Source organism: Gorilla gorilla, chromosome 2 (genome assembly GCF_029281585.2).
Source record: "Gorilla gorilla gorilla isolate KB3781 chromosome 2, NHGRI_mGorGor1-v2.1_pri, whole genome shotgun sequence".
Lineage (NCBI taxonomy): Eukaryota > Metazoa > Chordata > Mammalia > Primates > Hominidae > Gorilla > Gorilla gorilla.
The window spans coordinates 75,220,590-75,239,089 of record NC_086017.1 but is presented as its reverse complement, the minus strand read 5'-3'; the positions used below and the strand labels follow the sequence as shown (position 1 = coordinate 75,239,089).

General features: G+C 40.2%; 1 protein-coding gene across 36 annotated transcripts in view; it reads left to right on the top strand.

The window, feature by feature from the left end:
* The window catches only part of MAGI1 (membrane associated guanylate kinase, WW and PDZ domain containing 1), a 666,590-nt gene that overhangs the window by 637,152 nt on the left and 10,938 nt on the right, over positions 1–18,500 (top strand). For 16 of the 36 annotated variants that reach the window (XM_055383925.2, XM_019023920.4, XM_055383928.2 and 13 more), the window contains 4 exons: positions 515–606; positions 2,068–2,260; positions 4,587–4,880; positions 8,190–8,393. In XM_055383925.2, coding sequence (XP_055239900.2) covers positions 515–606; positions 2,068–2,260; positions 4,587–4,880; positions 8,190–8,393 — 783 coding nt within the window. The remainder of the gene's footprint in view (positions 1–514; positions 607–2,067; positions 2,261–4,586; positions 4,881–8,189; positions 8,394–18,500) is intronic. The other 20 variants (XM_063703895.1, XM_019023922.4, XM_063703894.1 and 17 more) reach the window with 3 other exon arrangements.

Here is an 18,500-nt window from a genome sequence, read left to right as displayed (position 1 = left end):
GACTTAAAGATAAATCAGAAAGTCTGTTTAAACCAAGCTGTTCTCTTTCATCCTCTAGTAGAGGAAACATCTGGTGACTTAACATGACTTCAGAATCCTTAGATCTGGCTTCAGAGGTGACTCTGACTTAGCCTGAGTGTTCTTGGACATGGGCACCTGCTTTGTGGTGTGGCACATAATAATTTTAATTTACTTAATTCTCCTTGCAAGAATACTGAGGAAAGCAGTTAATGCTGACTATTTGTAGTTAAGGATCATGGCTTGGGCTTGATTCGGAATTATCAAACAGTGATGAGTCCTGTGAAGAACTTTAGGGCTCAGTGACTATTCCCACTGTTTATCCCCGTGTCTTCCATTATTTCACCTGTCCAGAGTATTTTGTTTCTTTACCTATACTGAAAATCTTCCATCTGATCAAGCACCACCATTCTTGTCCTGCAACTGTGTTCATCTTGGGAGTATCATTGCTTTTATCAGTAAAATAATCCTTCTCTTTTTTCTCCCCTTTCTGCAGTTCCAGATTACCAGGAACAGGACATCTTCCTCTGGAGAAAAGAGACTGGATTTGGATTTAGGATTCTGGGTGGAAATGAACCAGGGGAACCTGTGAGTCTTTTGCTTGTCTCTCTTCCCAGCATATTTTTCTAAGGCTTCAAAGCAAATTGGCGACAGTGACAAATCACCAAGATTTAAGTCCAGCTAGATGCAACACTGACTCCTTAATCTTGAGTAGTGTGGGTTTTTCATTGGGTTTTGTGGAGCTCTCTTTGTCTTGAGGAAGAAGAGACTAGATTCTTTCTAAAAAGTTTGTATGAGTGTTTGTGAAAAGTGGCAGCTGCCTCTGTAGACCACCCCTTTCCCCCAAGGGAGATGAAAACAGAAAGCAAAACAGGAATAGGCATCACCTAATATCACTGTGGCCTGGTCCTTCTGGCCAGGACCCTTCACTCTGCCAGCAGGTAGTAGGCTTTGTATGTTGAGTTGCTGGTGTGCAGAGAGTACTTCGCAAAGCCTTATGAGACAGTGATTGGAAAATGTCAGACCCCTGCCTTTACAAAACTTGAGAAAGAACCCTGAGTAAGGGTCAAGAAACATTGAACTTCCCTGGGCCTCAGTGTCCTCCATTTTGGAATAAATTTAGAATAACATAACAGGGTTCCTTTGAAGGAAGAAAAGAAAACTGAAATAGGTATTGTTAATTTCCTTGTGATAATAACAGCCATTATTCATCAAGCGCTTACTATGTGCCAGGTTCTGTGCTAAAGGCTCTTAACATACATTCTCTCATTTATCCATCAAACCCACCAGTTTATCCCGTTTTCACATCAAGGAAAAGAAAGGCTAACTAACTTGCCCAAGATCACAGAGCTACCAAATGGAGGGACTGACAAATAAGGTCTGACTCGAGTTCATGTTCTTAGCAACTATTTTGTCAAAGTTCTTTGTAAACTATAAATGCCACGTAAAGGTAACTATAGCATTATTGTCTGCTGGAAAGGCAAGGCAGGCACAAATATTTTAGCTAAGGTTTAGTGAATGGCAAATATAACAGCAAGACACTAACTATAAAGAGTGCTCTGCTTTCGGGTGCTAAAAGACTTCAAAAATGGAGATGTCAAACCAACTTTTGCTTCATTCATTCATTTAAGAGTATTTATTACAGATTCCCTATTCCTAGGCATGATGCTAGACCCTTAAATAAAAGTAATATTAATATTTTAATTAGCAGAGTTTTATGGAAAGAGAGTTTTTAGGTAGCTACCAAAGAAGAATAGGGTATACAATGAAGGGAGAAAAGTAATTTATATCTGCAAAGGGGAAAAAGAGAGTGAGTCATCAATAGGCCACAGATAAACATCTGGAAACTAAGCAAGAAATATTCTTTCCACCATTTAAGAATTGTTGCAGTGCTTAGCACAATGTCTTGTACACAGTGGGTGCTCAATAAATGTTTGCAGCATGCCTGCAGACATGAATGAATGAATTGTTACCAGAGATGTGAAGGCTATTGATGTAACAGTAAACATAGGAGAGCAATGTTTCATCCATCGTTCAATTACTCAACAGATTTATATTGGTCACATCGTACCACTGGGTGCTGCTGATACTGACGGCCGCCTGAGGTCTGGAGATGAATTAATCTGTGTGGATGGGACACCAGTAATTGGAAAATCACACCAGCTTGTGGTCCAGCTTATGCAACAAGCTGCCAAGCAAGGCCACGTCAATCTCACGGTGCGGCGTAAAGTGGTTTTTGCGGGTATGTATTTCATTCATTCCTTCAGACAGTGCGTTGTCACTTTATTCACAGAAAAGGCCTCCTTCCTGTGTCTGCCTCCTTGAGCGTCTATTTTAGCAAATGTTTGCAAATGTGATCAAGCTCAGAATTTCCAGATGGCTTGCTTCTCTCAAACCCTGCAAAAATTACTGTCATTCTAAAGTACTTTAATGTGCGTTTGCATATGTTCAACAAAGGCTTCCAGAGGAAGGCTAGTTGAATATATATTACTTCCCTTCTATCTCCTTGCAAATCAGAACTTAGCCATCCTCTTCATTTGTTGCTAATCCTCAGCAAATGAGGTCATTATGAAAGTCAGAAGAGTTGTAGCTTCATATCAAGGGAACAGAAATCGGGTTTGTGCTACAAAATAAGCTCGTAAAAAAGTTACTGATTTCTTACTGTCCTATGTATTAAACCAAGATTTTTTTTTTCTTTCTTTCTACAAGAAAGTTGTAGAGCTGGCCAGTTCTAGGTCAGCTTTGATTCCTTCTTCCTGCCCATAAGCTTTGAACTTTAATTCTCAAAATACTACATATCCTTTCAGGCTCAGCTCAAATATAACTTTCTTCCCTCGGAAATTCCTCCTTCCTCCAACTGCCTTCAGATTTTAGCATTCCCTCCTTGCCATTCTAGTGACTCATGGTTTACTGCTGTATCAGAATCTGCCATTTTGAGACAGTGAATTGTGTGAGTGTCTGTCCTTTCCCTTGAAAGCTCACGTTGAACACACCTTGGTTGTTCACCTTTGGATGCAGCTCCCACCTTGAAACCTTTAAGGCAGAACCCAGAATGCAGCAGAGGTGATTGTCTCATATCAGTGGAATTACTGGAGAAATATGACCTGAAATATTATGAATTCTCTTGGCATTCATATTAGTGAAACAGATACCTGTCAGATAAAATTAATTGGTAACTTCTTTAAAAAAAAAGAGTATAACCCATTTTAAATGGTATATGATTAATTATAGAATTAAGATCTTAAATTCCAGTGTGTTTATGACCTCACAATCCTTCTTAACATACTATTCCATGTAGCTAAAAGCAGTCAGCTAGAACCAGTTTTTGAGATGAGATGAAAACTAACTATCTCGCTTCCCTGGCCCAAATACAAATAGTAAGGCAATGTGATTTTTTTGTTTGTTTGTTTCAGGTTTATTTTTTTAAATCTTAAATATTTTGGATTTTTAGCTCTGTGTAAAAGGCGTGTCAAATCTATGAAGAGACATTATGCAAGCGAACTAGTCACAAAAGGAGAAATATTGATTCCCTTTATATGAGATACCTAGGGTAGTCAAATTTATAGAGATAGAAAGCAGAACGATGGTTGGTGGGGGGTGGAGGAAATAGGAAGGGGAATTAGTTTTTAATGAGTACAGAGTTTCAATTTGGGAAAATGACAAAATTCTGGAGATGGATGATGATGATGGTTGCACAAAAATGAGAATGCACTTAATACCACTCAACTATATGCTTAAAAATGGTTTAGAAATTTGTTATGCTTATTTTTCTAAAATTAAAACAATCTATGAAAAGAGAAGCTTTTGGAAATAAATACAGTCTGATCCAAAACTTGGACACAACACACATTTTGTTTTTTGGCGTAGTTGGTTCCACCTACGGTGTTGGCTGTTTAGGAGTGCTTTACCTCACAGTCTGATGGTAACACTAGAATGGTGACTAAATTCAGAAGGAGGCCAGTGTATCCAGTTCTGTGATCAGAGTCGATGTTGACACCTGGAAGCTAAGAAGAGAAGCATGTGTATGTCTCACAGGTGTTGTCATGAACCCCACATAGGGCAGGTAGCCTCAACGTTACTATCACCTTACCGTTTGTTGCCTGATGGAAAAAGCTGAGTGGAAATGTGACTGGAAAGTAATGACAATGTGAACGTGCATCCAAGGTTGTATCTAAGAAGCCAAAATGGCGGTCTTCACAGGTGTAGCCCTCACCTACGCTTAGGCCCTTCCCTTTGTGCAATGGGGAAATATTTCACAGCAGGCTGATCTTGCTGCAAGCTTGATTCTGAGTGTGGATGTCGACATATAGCATGCTATAAACAACAAACGCTATTTGGGAGTCCCATTTGGTGTTAGGTGGGATCAATGTTCGTAGATACTGAATGGTTAATATTTGTCAAGAGAAGCTGCTTTCAATCCGTATATCCAGGTTTTGTGAAACCAGGTGCTGTCTCCTCCCCTCGGTTCACGTTTTGATTTCTAGCAGGAGTTGCAGGAAGGAGGGAGGGGCAGCAGGATGGAGGGGCTGCAGGACACGGTGATGTACGCGTGCATCTCTCTGCTATAGTGCCCAAAACCGAGAACGAGGTGCCCTCGCCAGCCTCCTCTCATCACAGTAGCAACCAGCCGGCCTCGCTGACAGAAGAGAAGCGCACCCCGCAGGGCAGCCAGAACTCGCTGAACACGGTGAGCTCGGGCAGCGGCAGCACCAGCGGCATCGGCAGTGGCGGCGGCGGGGGCAGCGGCGTGGTCAGCACCGTGGTGCAGCCCTACGACGTGGAGATCCGGCGCGGGGAGAACGAGGGCTTCGGCTTCGTCATCGTGTCCTCGGTGAGCAGGCCCGAAGCAGGCACGACCTTTGGTGAGTGCTGAACATGAAATTACCCAGGGTTTCCCACCATGCCTGGGAGTTTTTGTTCTCTTGCGAGTGAAAGCTGACTCAGACTTCACGTGCAGAAATGCTTTATAGCTTCTTGCTCTGGGTAAAGACTTAATTGGAGATGGAGTTGATTTGGTAGCTTTTTCCCTTTTGAAGGTTGGGAATATTTGTTCAACCCTTTCAGCTTCCACACTGAGAATGTGATCACGCATACACAAGTTAAAGCATACATCAGATTTGCGTGAAATTTGAATAGCAGCCGGGCGCTGTTGCTCACGCCTGTAATCCCAGCACTTTGGGAGGCCGAGGAGGGTGAATCACTTGAGGTCAGGAGTTTGAGACCAACCTGGCCAACGTGGTGAAACCCTGTCTCTACTAAAAGTACAAAAAGTAGCTGGACGTGGTAGTGCATGCCTGTAATCCCAGCTACCTGGGAAGCTGAGGCAAGAGAATCGCTTGAACCTGGGAGGTGGAGGTTGCAGTGAGCCGAGATTGTGCCACTGCATTCCAGCCTGGGTGACACAGCGAGACTCTGTCTTAAAAAAAAAAAGAAAAGAAAAGAAAAGAAAAGAAATTTGAATAGGAACCCCTGGACAGCATACAGAGTCTACAGTTTTTGCCAAAGCAAGGCTTTTGAAAGGTCTTGAATAGGATAGCACTAATTGCAAGGGCCTCAGAATGGTCTTAAGAAAGTCTTAAGAGTTTTTACAAGGAGCATACGGCTGTAAAAATGCTCTAGGAAAAACAGAGGTGTAAGGAGTAAAAATACTACATGAGATGCTAGTCTGCCTCATCTGTGTTCTTTCTCTACTCTATCCCCATAGGAATTTTTTTTTTAATTTTAAGTAATATTTTTACTGTTGCTTGATTTAAAGTCTGGTTAAAATCTGAGTTAAGAGTCATTCGATTTTCCTGTCTCGTCCAGACATTGAGGGTTTCAGCAAAGTATGGAGAAACACAGTTGTCACTTTCTCAGAAGGATTCACTCTCTTCTGGGTACACTAGCAAAGACCAAGAGAAACCCAGATGATTGCAGAAACTAGTGATATATGAATCTGTTTCCCATTGCAATGGATTGATTATAGATGTACACTCCAAAAATAATCCACCTTCCTGATTGGGTAAAAAGTCATTTGTTATCTCCCAAGCACGTTTGTTACTTACTATGGAATACAATGGGAGAAGGGGAAGGGCTGTACAGGCTGTGCGGGCTTTTCATGCACCTCAGCTCTATCCCTGAATGACTTATCCACATGGAAACTGGCTAGAATCAGCAAGGTGCTATAACCCTTTAGCATTCTCATCCAGTAGAGCTCACTTGGCCTCCATTTAATCTTGGTGTGTTGCTTCCTGCTGGAGCTGTCTCCCCATAAGTTTTATGTTTAACAGGGGACAGTGACTCAGCCAGGTCTATGCATGCGTGGCTGCAGTAACAAACGCCTATTACTAACAGTGCTTTTTGAGCTACATTAATAAAGTCATCATAGCATGTCATGGATGGATGACCTGACATCAAAGCAAGGTTTTTTGGTTTTGTTTTAAAATTAATTTCAGAGACTTTCTTGCTTAATATAAAAATAAAGAGAAGGAAGAGGGGAGAAAGAAATCCCAAATTATTTTCTTCAGATCTCCAGTTGACTGTCTCCATGCATCCTGTGACGTTCCTATTTCAGAATTGTCAGTTTCACCTTCTAGAAAGAAATAGCAAATATGTCAAGTGGCAGGTTATGTGTTATATAATGAATATTGTATTCACACTCACAATTTGGTCTTTGATTGTTTTCCTTTGGCTCTTACAACGAACAAATTAAACTTTCCCTAATACCTTGCATGAGGCTTCTGAGCTTTGCTGAGCTTTCCTCAGACCTGCTGTTCGATACCTTTGTTATACCAATTGTCCTTGGAGATCAACTAAACTTAGTCAAGACCTTGAATTTGAGTATGGGAGCATTCCAGCACACCTACCTATTGTATTCTAATAGACTGTTAACTTTTAAAAATTATCTTACCTTGATGTTCCATTCTGTGATACAAGCTCAGGCAAATCTGCTGAAATTCAAAGGAATTAAAGTGCATTTTCCCACACACTTTACCCTTAAGGTCCAAATTATGACAGAAGAGCCTACTCAGTTAGTTGTAATGTCCCTCATGTTATTTGTCACCCTTTCCAAAAGGTAACTCAACTGCATAACTACCTTCATAGTCCCCAGAAAGACAAATTCTCAAAGTAGGTGAATATGCATAAGAACTTTGAAACTCAATACATGATTAACTAGATTAACTAGAAGTCCTGTGTCAGGCCTCAAAGCCAGCCACCGCTCTCTAGAAGTTAGCAATGACATGCAGTGCCTCAAAGTGCACGATAAACCTTTCTCTCCAAATGCACTTTTCTCGGTCTTTGATATTGTGGATGTGCAGTAACTGATGATGAGAAAGGAGATGATTAAAGGAAAAAGGGTGAGGAATGATTTGAACCTAGCTTTGGATCAATGTCCTCAGCCCGAATAGGTACTAGATTTTCATAGTCCTTTGAGGGGATTTTTGTGAGGCAGGAGAATGATTTCAGAGCTAATGAACCAGTCGGGCCACGCTCTGAAAGCACATAAGACTAGCTGCTTGAGCAAAGGTCCTAAAAGGAAAAATAAGCTTCAAGGTTGGGTGCTTTCTTGGCTCATCTCTTATAATTACACCCTTTTTCTAAAGCTTTCATCATTCTGGGGAGAAGGCAGAAAGTCTGAGTGTTTGTTCATCAGGTGTTTTCAGATTGAATTTTTGGTGCTAGCAGACTCTTATGCCTCACCAGATGCCCAGTGATTATTTTTCTAAACGGAGAAAGAACAAAACATTGGCAGAAGCTTAAACAACAGCTGGCAAAAATGAAGTGACATGAACACAGAATGAGTAAAAGCATCCATCCCAGCCTTGGGTTTCACATTTGCAGTCCCAAAATAAGCGAACAGCCAGTTATTTTGGGGCTCTTAAAAATCTTTGAAGTTGCCAACTATCCCAAATTTTGTAATTGGTTTAAGGAGGAAAGCTGGGGATTCCCCTAATTTTGAATCTGGAAAGGATGGCAGCAGTGAATTCTAGTTTCAGGGCAGTAGCTCCTTATACAGACACCCTGAGTATTGCCAATGTTTTGACCATCGGTGCAGAGCTCTCCTTTAATAACATTTGCTTAATGCTTTAATTTATTAACACTTAACCTTCTCTTTCCCTTTTCAACCCTTTTTCTCTTCCCTTTGCTATATTCCCACGTAACTTTAAAAAAATTAAAACTCAATATCAAAGCAGGCAATGCATGTGTGGCTATGCCTCACAAAATAGGTCGGATTATTGAGGGGAGCCCTGCTGACCGCTGTGGCAAGCTGAAAGTAGGAGACCGGATCTTGGCAGTAAATGGATGTTCCATCACCAACAAATCCCATTCAGACATTGTGAACCTAATCAAGGAAGCGGGAAACACAGTTACCCTCCGCATCATTCCTGGGGATGGTAAAGTATACCTATTATCTCTCTCTCTCTCTCTCTTTTTCTCTGTCTCTGTCTCTGTCTTTTCCTTTTCTCTTTCTCTCTCTTTCATTAGTGTTCATGTAACTGAATAGTATTAATTTAGTGGCAGCTTTATTCATCCCTAACTAAATATACCCATCAGGTAAACGTGAGCCATTGTTACTAACCCATACCTCACCCTCTTATGTAATTAATCCTCTAGCCCTGTGACCCTGTGTTGCTGCAAACATAAAAGTTTCAGGCCGGGTGCGGTGGCTCACGCCTGTAATCCCAGCACTTTGGGAGGCCAAGGCAGGTGGATCATGAGGTCATGAGATCGAGACCATCCTGGCTAACACGGTGAAACCCCGTCTGTACTAAAAATACAAAAATTAGCCGGGCGTGGTGGCGGGCGCCTGTAGTCCCAGCTGCTCGGGAGGCTGAGGCAGGAGGATGGTGTGAACCCGGGAGGCGGAGCTTGCAGTGAGCTGAGATCGCACCACTACACTCCAGCCTGGGCGACAGAGTGAGACTCCATCTCAAAAAAAAAAAAAAAAAAAAAAAAAGTTTCAGAAAAATCTTCAACCTTTCCTCAACTTATTTAGCTTTTTGTGTCCTTGTCTTCAACACTATAAAATAGTTTTAATACAGGTGGTACAGATCCTCTGATATGTATAATATGAACTGTATTATATGGTGACATGAGAAAACCTGCATGGTGGCAATTCAGAGCCAGTACTATGGTTTTTTAGAATAAGTGAATATATCAAAGTTTTTTATTTAATGGGAGAATCTAAGAGTTTGTGTCTACTGGATTTGTCCCTAATTTTTGGATGTGAATGAAGAAAGAATGAAATCTCTCTATTTTTGATAAATTGTATCTGCATTAAACTAGGCCTGTCCTTATTTGTTTGTGTGATTAGTTAAATTCAAATCTTTGGTTCTTTTATGTAAGTGGTGATTCTGCCCCCCAGGGAACATTGGCATTGTCTGCAGTGGGTGTGAGTAGCATCTAGTTAGGTCAGACATGCTTCAAAACATCCTACAGAACACAGAACAGCCCTCACAGTAAAAAGTTACCCAGCACAAAATACCAATACTCATTGTATTATTCATGTTTAATAAAAATTAAGTTGAGGCTGAATGCGGTGTCTCACGCCTGTAATCCCAGCACTTTGGCAGGCCAAAGCGGGTGGATCACCTGAGGTCAGGAGTTTGAGACCAGCCTGGCCAACATGTTGAAACCCCATCTCTACTAAAAATATAAAAATTAGCTTAGCGTGGTGGCACATGCCTGTAGTCCCAGCTACTTGGGAGGCTGAGGCAGAAGAATCGCTTGAGCCTGGGAGGCGGAGGTTGCAGTGAGCCCAGATCGCGCCACTGCACTCCAGCCTAGGCAACAGGGCGAGACTCATCTCAAAAAAAAAAAAAAAAAAAAAGTTAAGTGGATACACTAAGGTCAGGAAGTATAGATCCTTTAGCGAATTAGTTCCTGAATATTCACTTTATTCTAAGCTGACTTTGCTCTTGGGAGGAAAGTGACACACTTGTCCCAAAATGTTTAAATGTCTTTTTTCAGTCTTGCTATACACGTTATAAAATATATATTCTAAAAGTGAGTATTTCTCAAGAAAAAATCTAGTTTATGAAGATAGTGTGATAAAAACTCTATGCCATATATCTATAAAATAAGAAAATTAGGGTTTCATCTGAAAGTTATTTACCAAATGAGTATTTTTATATACTAACTGCTAGAAAGTGAACTTTATAGTTCAAGATTTGAAAGGTGTAGCCGGTGCCTTACGGAAAAGGTAAATGCAAAACCAAACAGTAAAAATTTAAAATTGTTGATTCCAAGAACAGAGAACTTTCTCTGCACCAAAAATATGCCACACTAAATGTGGAGGAAAACACTGGCCTCTTGAATGATGGTCTACTTGACCCTCCTTCAAATGCATGGTTAGTCACTTACCAACTGGTCTGGAGTTCATTCCACCAATTCATCACTCTGGAAAGCTGTTACAATTTAGGAAAGTGGTCACAAGATGATAGAACATAGGTTCCTAATAGGAAGGATGAAGGAAGCCAGAAAATATAGTGAGAAGTGATTGAGAGAGCCAAATGCGGTCCAGACATCCCTCCTTTCATTGCACTTCATTTTATTGCGCTTTGCAGGTACTTCATTTTGTACAAATTGAAGGTTTGTGGCCACCCTGCTTCGAGCAAGTCTGTCAGTGTCATTTTTCCAACAGTGGGTGCTCACTTTGTGCCTTTGTGTCACATTTTGGTAATTCTCACAATATTTCAAGTTTTATTAGTATTAATTATTATTATATCTGCTGTGATGACCTGTGATCTTTGATGTTACTGTTGTAATTGTTTGGGGGTGCCACAAACCATACCCACATAAGATGACAAACAATAAATGTCATATGTGTTCTGACTGCTCCACTGACTGGCCGTTCCCCATCTCTGTTCCTTTCCTCGGGCCTCCCTTTTCCAAGATAAAGCAATATTGAAATTAGGACAATAAATAACCTTACAATGGCCTCTAACTCTTCATATGAAAGGAAGAGTCACACATCTCTCACTTTAAATCAAAAGCTAGAAATGATTAAGCATAGTGAGGGAAGGCATGTCAAAAGCTGAGATAGGCCAAAAGCTAGATCCCTCATGCTAAACATTTATCCAAGTTGTGAATGCAGAGGAAAATTTCTTAAAGGAAATTAAAAGTGCCACTCCAGAGAACACATGGATTTTAAGAAAGCGAAACAGCCTTATTGCTGATATGGAGAAAGTGTGAGTGGTCTGGATAGAAAATCAAACCAGCCACAACATTCCCTTATGCCAGAGTCCAATCCAGAGCAAGTTCCTAACTCCTCAATTCAGTAAAGGCTGAGAGAGGGGAGAAAGCTAGAGAAGATAGTTTGAAGCTAGCAGAGGTTGGTTCATGAGATTTAAAGAAATAAACCATTTCCGTAACATAAAAGTATAAGGGGAAGCAGCAAGTGCAAATATAAAACTGCAGCAAGTTTTCCAGTGGATTTAATTATTAAGATCATGGATGAAGGTGGCTACACAAAATGACAGATTTTCAGTGTAGACAAAACAGTCTTCTATTGAAAGAAGATGTCATTTAAGACTTTCCTAGCTAGAGAGGAGACATCAATGCCTAGTTTCAAAGCTTCAAAGGACTGGCTGACTCTCTTGTTAGGGGCTATTGCAGCTGATGACCTTAAGCTGAAGCCATTGCTCATCTGGCTATTCTGAAAATCCTAGGACCTTTCAGAATGATGCTAAATGTACTCTGCCTGTGCTCTAGAAATGGAACAACAAAGCCTGGATGACAGCACATATGTTGTGCTGTGGTTTATTGAGTATTTTAAGCCCACTGTTGAGACCTACTGCTTAGGGGAAAAAAATTTCTTTCAAATATTACTGCTCATGGACAATACACCTGGTCACCCAAGAGTTCTAATGGAAATGTACAAGGAAATGAATGTTGTTCTCATGCCTGCTAACACAGCATCCATTCTGCAGCTCGTGGATCAAGAAGTCATTTTGACTTTTAAGTCTTACTATTTAAGAAATGTATTTTGTAAGGCTATACCTGCCATAGATAGTGATGGCTCTAATGGATTTGGAAAATCCATTTGGAAAGATTTGGAAAATCTTCTGGAAAAAAATTCACCCTTCTAGATGCCATTAAGAACATTTATGATTCATGGGAGACATGTTGACATTAACAAGATTTTAGAAGAGGTTGATTCCAACCTTCATGGATGACTTTGAGGAGTTTCGAGACTTCAGTGGAGGAAGAAACTGCAGAAGTTCCTTTGTGGTGGAAATAGCAAGAGAAGTAGAATTGGAAGTGGAGCCTGAAGATGTGACTTAATTGCCATAATCTCATGATAAAACTTGAACAGATGAGGAGTTGCTTCTTATGGATGAACAAAGAAAATGGTTTCTTGAGATGGAATCTACTGGTAAAGATGTTGCAAACTTTGTTGAAATGACAACAAAGGGTTTTGATTATTAAATCAACTTAAGTTAATAAAGCAGTGGCAGAGTCTGAGAGGATTGACTCCAATTTAAAAAAAGTTCTACTTAGGGTAAAATGCTATCAAACAGCAACATGCTGCAGAGAAATCTTTCATTAAAGGAAGAGCAAACTTCATTGTTGTCTTATTTTAAGAGGTAGCCACAGCCACCCAACCTTCAGCAACCACCACCCTGATCATTCAGCAGGCATCAACATCAAGGCAAGACCCTCCATCAGCAAAAAAAGTTTACAACTCACTGAAGGCTCAGGTGATCATTATTTAGCAATAAAGTATTTTAAAATTAAGGTATGTAGTTGTTTTAAACATAATGCTATTGCACACTTAATAGACTATAGTATAGTGTAAACATGAATTTTATATGCACTGGGAAACCAAAGAGTTTGCATGACTCACTTTACTGGAATACCTGCTTTTTTATTGCCATGATCTGGAACTGAACCCGTGATATCTCCGAGGTATGCTTTGTGTATGGATTTAGACACGTTTATCAACATGTCATGGAAAGATATCAAACAGACTAACCCAAAAGAACAGGACCCAGGGATTGACTTGCTGGGTTTATAATTGGTCAAGCTTATTGTGGGAATGTGAACATCCAAAAGAAGGAAAGGAAGTACTGCCTGAGTGAAGAGCTTAGAAAAAGAGTTTGAAGTCAGTAAAGACATAAATACTCAGAAGCGACTTATTCTGCAGTGTAGATAGTAGATGTTGACTTAATTTAATAAAATACACAGCTGGATGCGGTGGCACACACCTGTAATCCCAGCACTTGTGGAGACTGAGGCAGGAGGATCACTTGAGCTCAGGAGTTCCAGGCCAGCCTGGGCAACATAGCGAGACGTCGTCTCTGCTAAAAATTCAAAACAATTAGCTAGGAGAGGTGGCTTGCACCCGTAGTCCAACTATTTGGGGCAATGGGCAGGATACGCTGGCAGGAGGATGGCTGGAGCCCAGGAGGTTTTGGTCGAGCTTCAGTGAGCCCTGATCATGCCACTGCACTCCAGCCTGGATGACAGACTGAGACCATGTCTCAGAACAAACAAAATAAAATACCCTGGAAAAAAAACTTTTAAGCCTGAACACCAAAAATTATCATGCAAGGTGGATTATCCAATAACAGTTGGCATTATAAAGGCAATTTTAAAATTTAAATATGTAGGAAATATAAAATTCACATAGACATCTTGTGCTACCTTGGTTAGAAACAAGTAAACATAAAACTGGTACAACATAGTTGAGGATTGATATTTTTTAAGGCAATATATGTTCTGCTGAGCATGTGATTTCATCCAAGATGTTTCAGGAATTTGGTTGATATGATAATAAGCCTCTTCTCTAGTTACTTTGTAAGTGCCAGAAGCCAGGTAAAGGGAATCAAGTCTGGCAGAGGGTGAATATGTGATGCTCAATTTTTTTTTTTTGAGACGGAGTCTCGCTGTGTCACCCAGGCTAGAGTGCAGTGGCATGATCACGACTCACTGAAAGCTCTGCCTCCCAGGTTCATGGTGATGCTCATATTTTAAGTGGGTCTGAGAAACAGCATTTTGGAAATTAGAGTTGAAGCAGGGGAGTTAGATTTCTCAAAAGATGTGGGAGATCCAGGAGGATTTTGCAAACCCCTAGAAGACGAAGAGTGAGCATTACAGTTCAGTGAAGAGATAATCACACTGGATCCACTTCCTTTCTGTGAAAGCGTGTTGGACATGGTTGATTCCAAAGCAAAATGGAGGTGCCTATGCCTCAGGTCTCTTTCAGATCTTTTACTCTAATATTTACTTCATCAAGTGGCCCAAAGACCATTTGTTTCATGATATCTACAAGGAGACTGAAGGTCTTAACTCAGAGTGGTTTCTAAGCTCTTAGAAATCCATCATGTCTGGGGCCAGGCAAGGTAGCTCATGCCTGTAATCCCAGCACGTTGGGTGGCCAAGGTGGGCGGAATGCCTGAGCTCAGGAGTTCAAGACCAGCCCAAGCAACATGGCGAAACCCTGTCTCTACTAAAATACAAAAAATTAGCCAGGCATGGTGGCGCATGCCTGTAGTCCCAGCTACTTGGGAGGCTGAGGCACAAGAATTGCTTGAAACCAGGAGGCGGAGGTTGCTGTGAGTCAAGATCATACCATGGCACTCCAGGCTGGGAGACAGTGAGACTGTGTCTCCAGAAAAAAAAAAAAGAATCCATCACGTCTGGGACACTGTTCTCGAAACCCCAGCAGGCCCTTTGAAAAGATGCTGTGTCCTTTGTGCAGTGCTTGAGTCTACTCTGAGTCCATTTCCATGTCTAGTTCATGCTATCTAATTCTTTGCTCTTGTCATCAGTAGCCTTATTCTTTCTCCAGTTTCACTTATCTCAGTCTTTAGTTTCCCTCACTCTGCTTCCCACATTTTTCTCTGACTTTTCCAACAAAACCTCCAAAACGTGATTCGTCTTTCCTTGGCATTATTTTTTGTTAGAAGGTCTGGCAGGAGTGTTTTCACAGCCTTGGTCAGGCCAAGGTTGGGGGAGTCCTTACCTTCACTGCTTTGATTCTCTTTGGGACCAGGGTGGACAATGGGGGAGGGCAGAACCTTCTCTCCTGTGAGATATGGGCAAGGGATGAATGAATAAATACACAATGGCAGCACAGAAGGGCCCAGAGAATAGCTGAACTTACTGAATCTGAACTTGAAATCTAAGAAGTCAAACAACATTTGCATTGTATGGAGATGCCCCATGGAGTGGGAGAGAGACTTTAATCAGACAAGGACAGAAGCTCCCTGAGCCAGGTAACATGGAACCATCAGATTGAATCAAGTTCAATATAACGAAAATCTTTAGAAGCTTAAAAATGCTTTATTTGAATAATGGTCCTAAATTTGCACTTCAGATCACTCTGATTCAAAGTATTTGCTTATGTAGGAGGTAGAGCTTGGCAACATATAGATATTGCTGTTTCCTTGGCAAAGGCGTTAGAATAGTAAAAAGTCTCCCAAAACTTTTCAAATATTTATGGGATTCAAATTTTCCCATGCCGCCCTTAGATATTTATTACGTACATGTTTATCCAGTAAAATATTTACAACAGGAATAATTGTATCCTTTGTTGATTTGCTTGGCTTTCAATGTGGATTCCGTAAGGGGAGGCTGAGGATATTAATATGGGAACAAGGTTAGAATTGTAATTGCTTGTCACAGATAGATAGGTTGAAACCCAAGATGGAAGATGCTGTTGGAAGAGTAAGTGCCGAGATTTGGAATAGTCCCTGGACAGGGCTGTGAGAGCTCGGATTTGCTTCTCTTGATACATGACTGCTATTGAAAGTGTAGTAATCTCCATTTTCACTCCTCTGGGAGAGCTAAAGTAGGTATAAACACTGTTTAATAAAGGATGTTGGGTACTTTCTGGAATTTGTCATAAAGTACCTAATCTGTCCATGTGCCTTGCAGTTTTAAAAGTCAAATAAATTGACACCTCTTTCTAATACTGTTTCTGGAGGGCAGGGAGACTCATACTCTTGTTTTAGGCCCTTCTTTTATATTTTTTCCACCATAAGTGGTCAATTTTGCTTTGGGATAAAGCTCTTTTTTATAATGGGCTCATCTTTATATTTTAAAGCGCTAGAGAGCATTTCAGCAAATACAATCCTGGTTTAATTGCAAATGAAGAAGTAAAAGTTCATTAAAACAAGTATAACTTTATTGATAGTATAAAAACATCCCGGAAATCTAGGGTATACCTAAAATTATTTTGGTGCTGCTCTAAGGATGGCTTATAAAATCTAGCCATCAAAGCAGGGTGTTTCATATTTTAATTCATCTCTGATACTGCTTGGTGAAGTTGGTAGTATTTATACAGTAAAATAAAATTATTTCTTTTTTGAAAGGAATGTTCCAATTAGATATGATTTCCTCAATACCAACACATAATTCCTATGTAAACCGAAAACTAAAAGTTCACTGTCAGGCAGGTCCTGGGTTTAATTCCCAGTATCTCCACCTGCTGCCTGAGTGACCTTAGACATATTACCTACATTTTCTACACCCCAGTGTCTTCATTTGTAAACTGGGGCCATAATTGCACCTATTTTATTGAGTGGTGAGAGTCAAATGAAGTTTGTGGTGATGGACTTAGCACAGTGCTTGGCACGTTTAAACGATCATTAAATGGTGGTGCTTCATAGATTAAGATAAACAACAAATGAGGAAAATTCAGCAAGGTCAAATTGACATTTGCATGCTAAATGTTAATTTTACTATGCTTAAAATTAAGCTTCAACCCAAAAAAGAGTTTCACAGACATACAGATGAGGAAAAAAAATAGCAAATAAAGGATGGGAATAAAAATAATAAAGGAATTCTGTGTATTGGGTGATTATCTCATCAAATTATGAAAGCAGCAGAAAAATAAAAATAGTTTGAGAATGGAATCTGATCTGCTCAGAAAACTCTGGCTACCAACAACACGCAAGAACTGTAAAGAGGAACCTCTGTACAATTCAATCATTATAATCACTTTGATTACAAGGAGACATTCTTTTTAGTATCCTGATTGTGATTTCCCCATGGCCTGAACAACCTGGTGATTTCTGAGAGTCTCCATAAAATTAATTGCAATGAGCAATATGTAGTTTGCTAAAAGACCAATACACGTGTTTATGAAAGTTCCGGAGAGTCACAGCGATGGGCTATACAGCTTGTTTGTCCTATTTAGTGACACAGGGAGCGTACTTTATAAAATATTACTGATTTCATCACCTTGGTTCTGCTGGTTAACTGCCTTCAAATGGGAGTCATATGAAGGAGCTAGTTTTCCTCCAAAAGCTCTGAAAATAATTTGCTGTTAAAATAGCATCATTAAAATATACAAACAATATGCTTTTAACATTATGATGACAATAATAAACACATGGTACCAAAAATAAGCTAATCACTTCTGAGCAGTTTTTGTGTGCCAGGCACTATTCCAAACAATCTTCTTGGATCATCTTTGCCCCAGTTTCCTTAGATAATTCTCTTATTCCCAATGTGCACACGAGAAAACTGAGGCACTGAGAATTTAAGTAACTTTGCTTAAGTCCCATCCAGGAAATTGAAGAGCATAGAATGCAAAGTCAGATAAGACAGTCCGACTCCAGAATCTGACCTAGCCACCATTGTGCTAAACTGTCTCCCAGTAAGCCTGAGAAACACCACCTCCCCATCTTGGATGGTCACAGGCATATTGGTGTAGTAAAGACTCAGAGGAGTGCATAGGAAATGATTGGTGAAACAGATTTTGGGAAACATTGTCCCAAAACATGAATGGGATTCACGTAACAATTCACTTGATTTAGTTATTTTCTTCTTACTCTTGTGCCTTAGCTATAAGAATAATGGGCTTTTATGGCTGCAGTATATTAACTGTTGAAATCATATTTCGACTTTCTCATTTTGCAGAGAGCTTAAATAACTTACACAAGGTCTCATAGTAATAAAAAGTAGTAGCTGTAATAAATGTGTATTGAGTGCTTATTGTATGTCAGGCACAGAGCTTAAACATTGCATATACTTTTATCCATGAGAGGGGAATTATTGTCATCACCCCATTTTAACAGATGAGAAAAATAAGGCACACAGCTAATGAGTAGAAAGAAAAGGTGATTTGATCACAGGTCTGAATCGCAAGCCCATGCTTTTAACCACTATGTGTCATGAAAATAAAATAACAGGAAGCCGGACCAAAGCTGAGTAAGATCCTTGGGAAATGTAAATGGAAGATAGACCACAGGTAGTTGGGATTTGTGGGATGTCTTTTGTTCCAGGACTCCAGTGGAAAGATATATATTATAGGTATCTCACTTTGGAATAGTTAACATGTTTTCCCATATAATAGTTAAATGTGATGGGAAGATACATGTATTCAGTAAACACGAAAGTGCCTACTATAAGCCATAGGTCTCCTGGTAACTTCTAGATTTAATGGTGCACTGAATTAAATGGGCATGCACAGGTGAATCTTATAATGGAACCTAACACCACATTTAGCATTTTCTTTATTAGAAAATGTATGACGAGTTTCAGTCAAC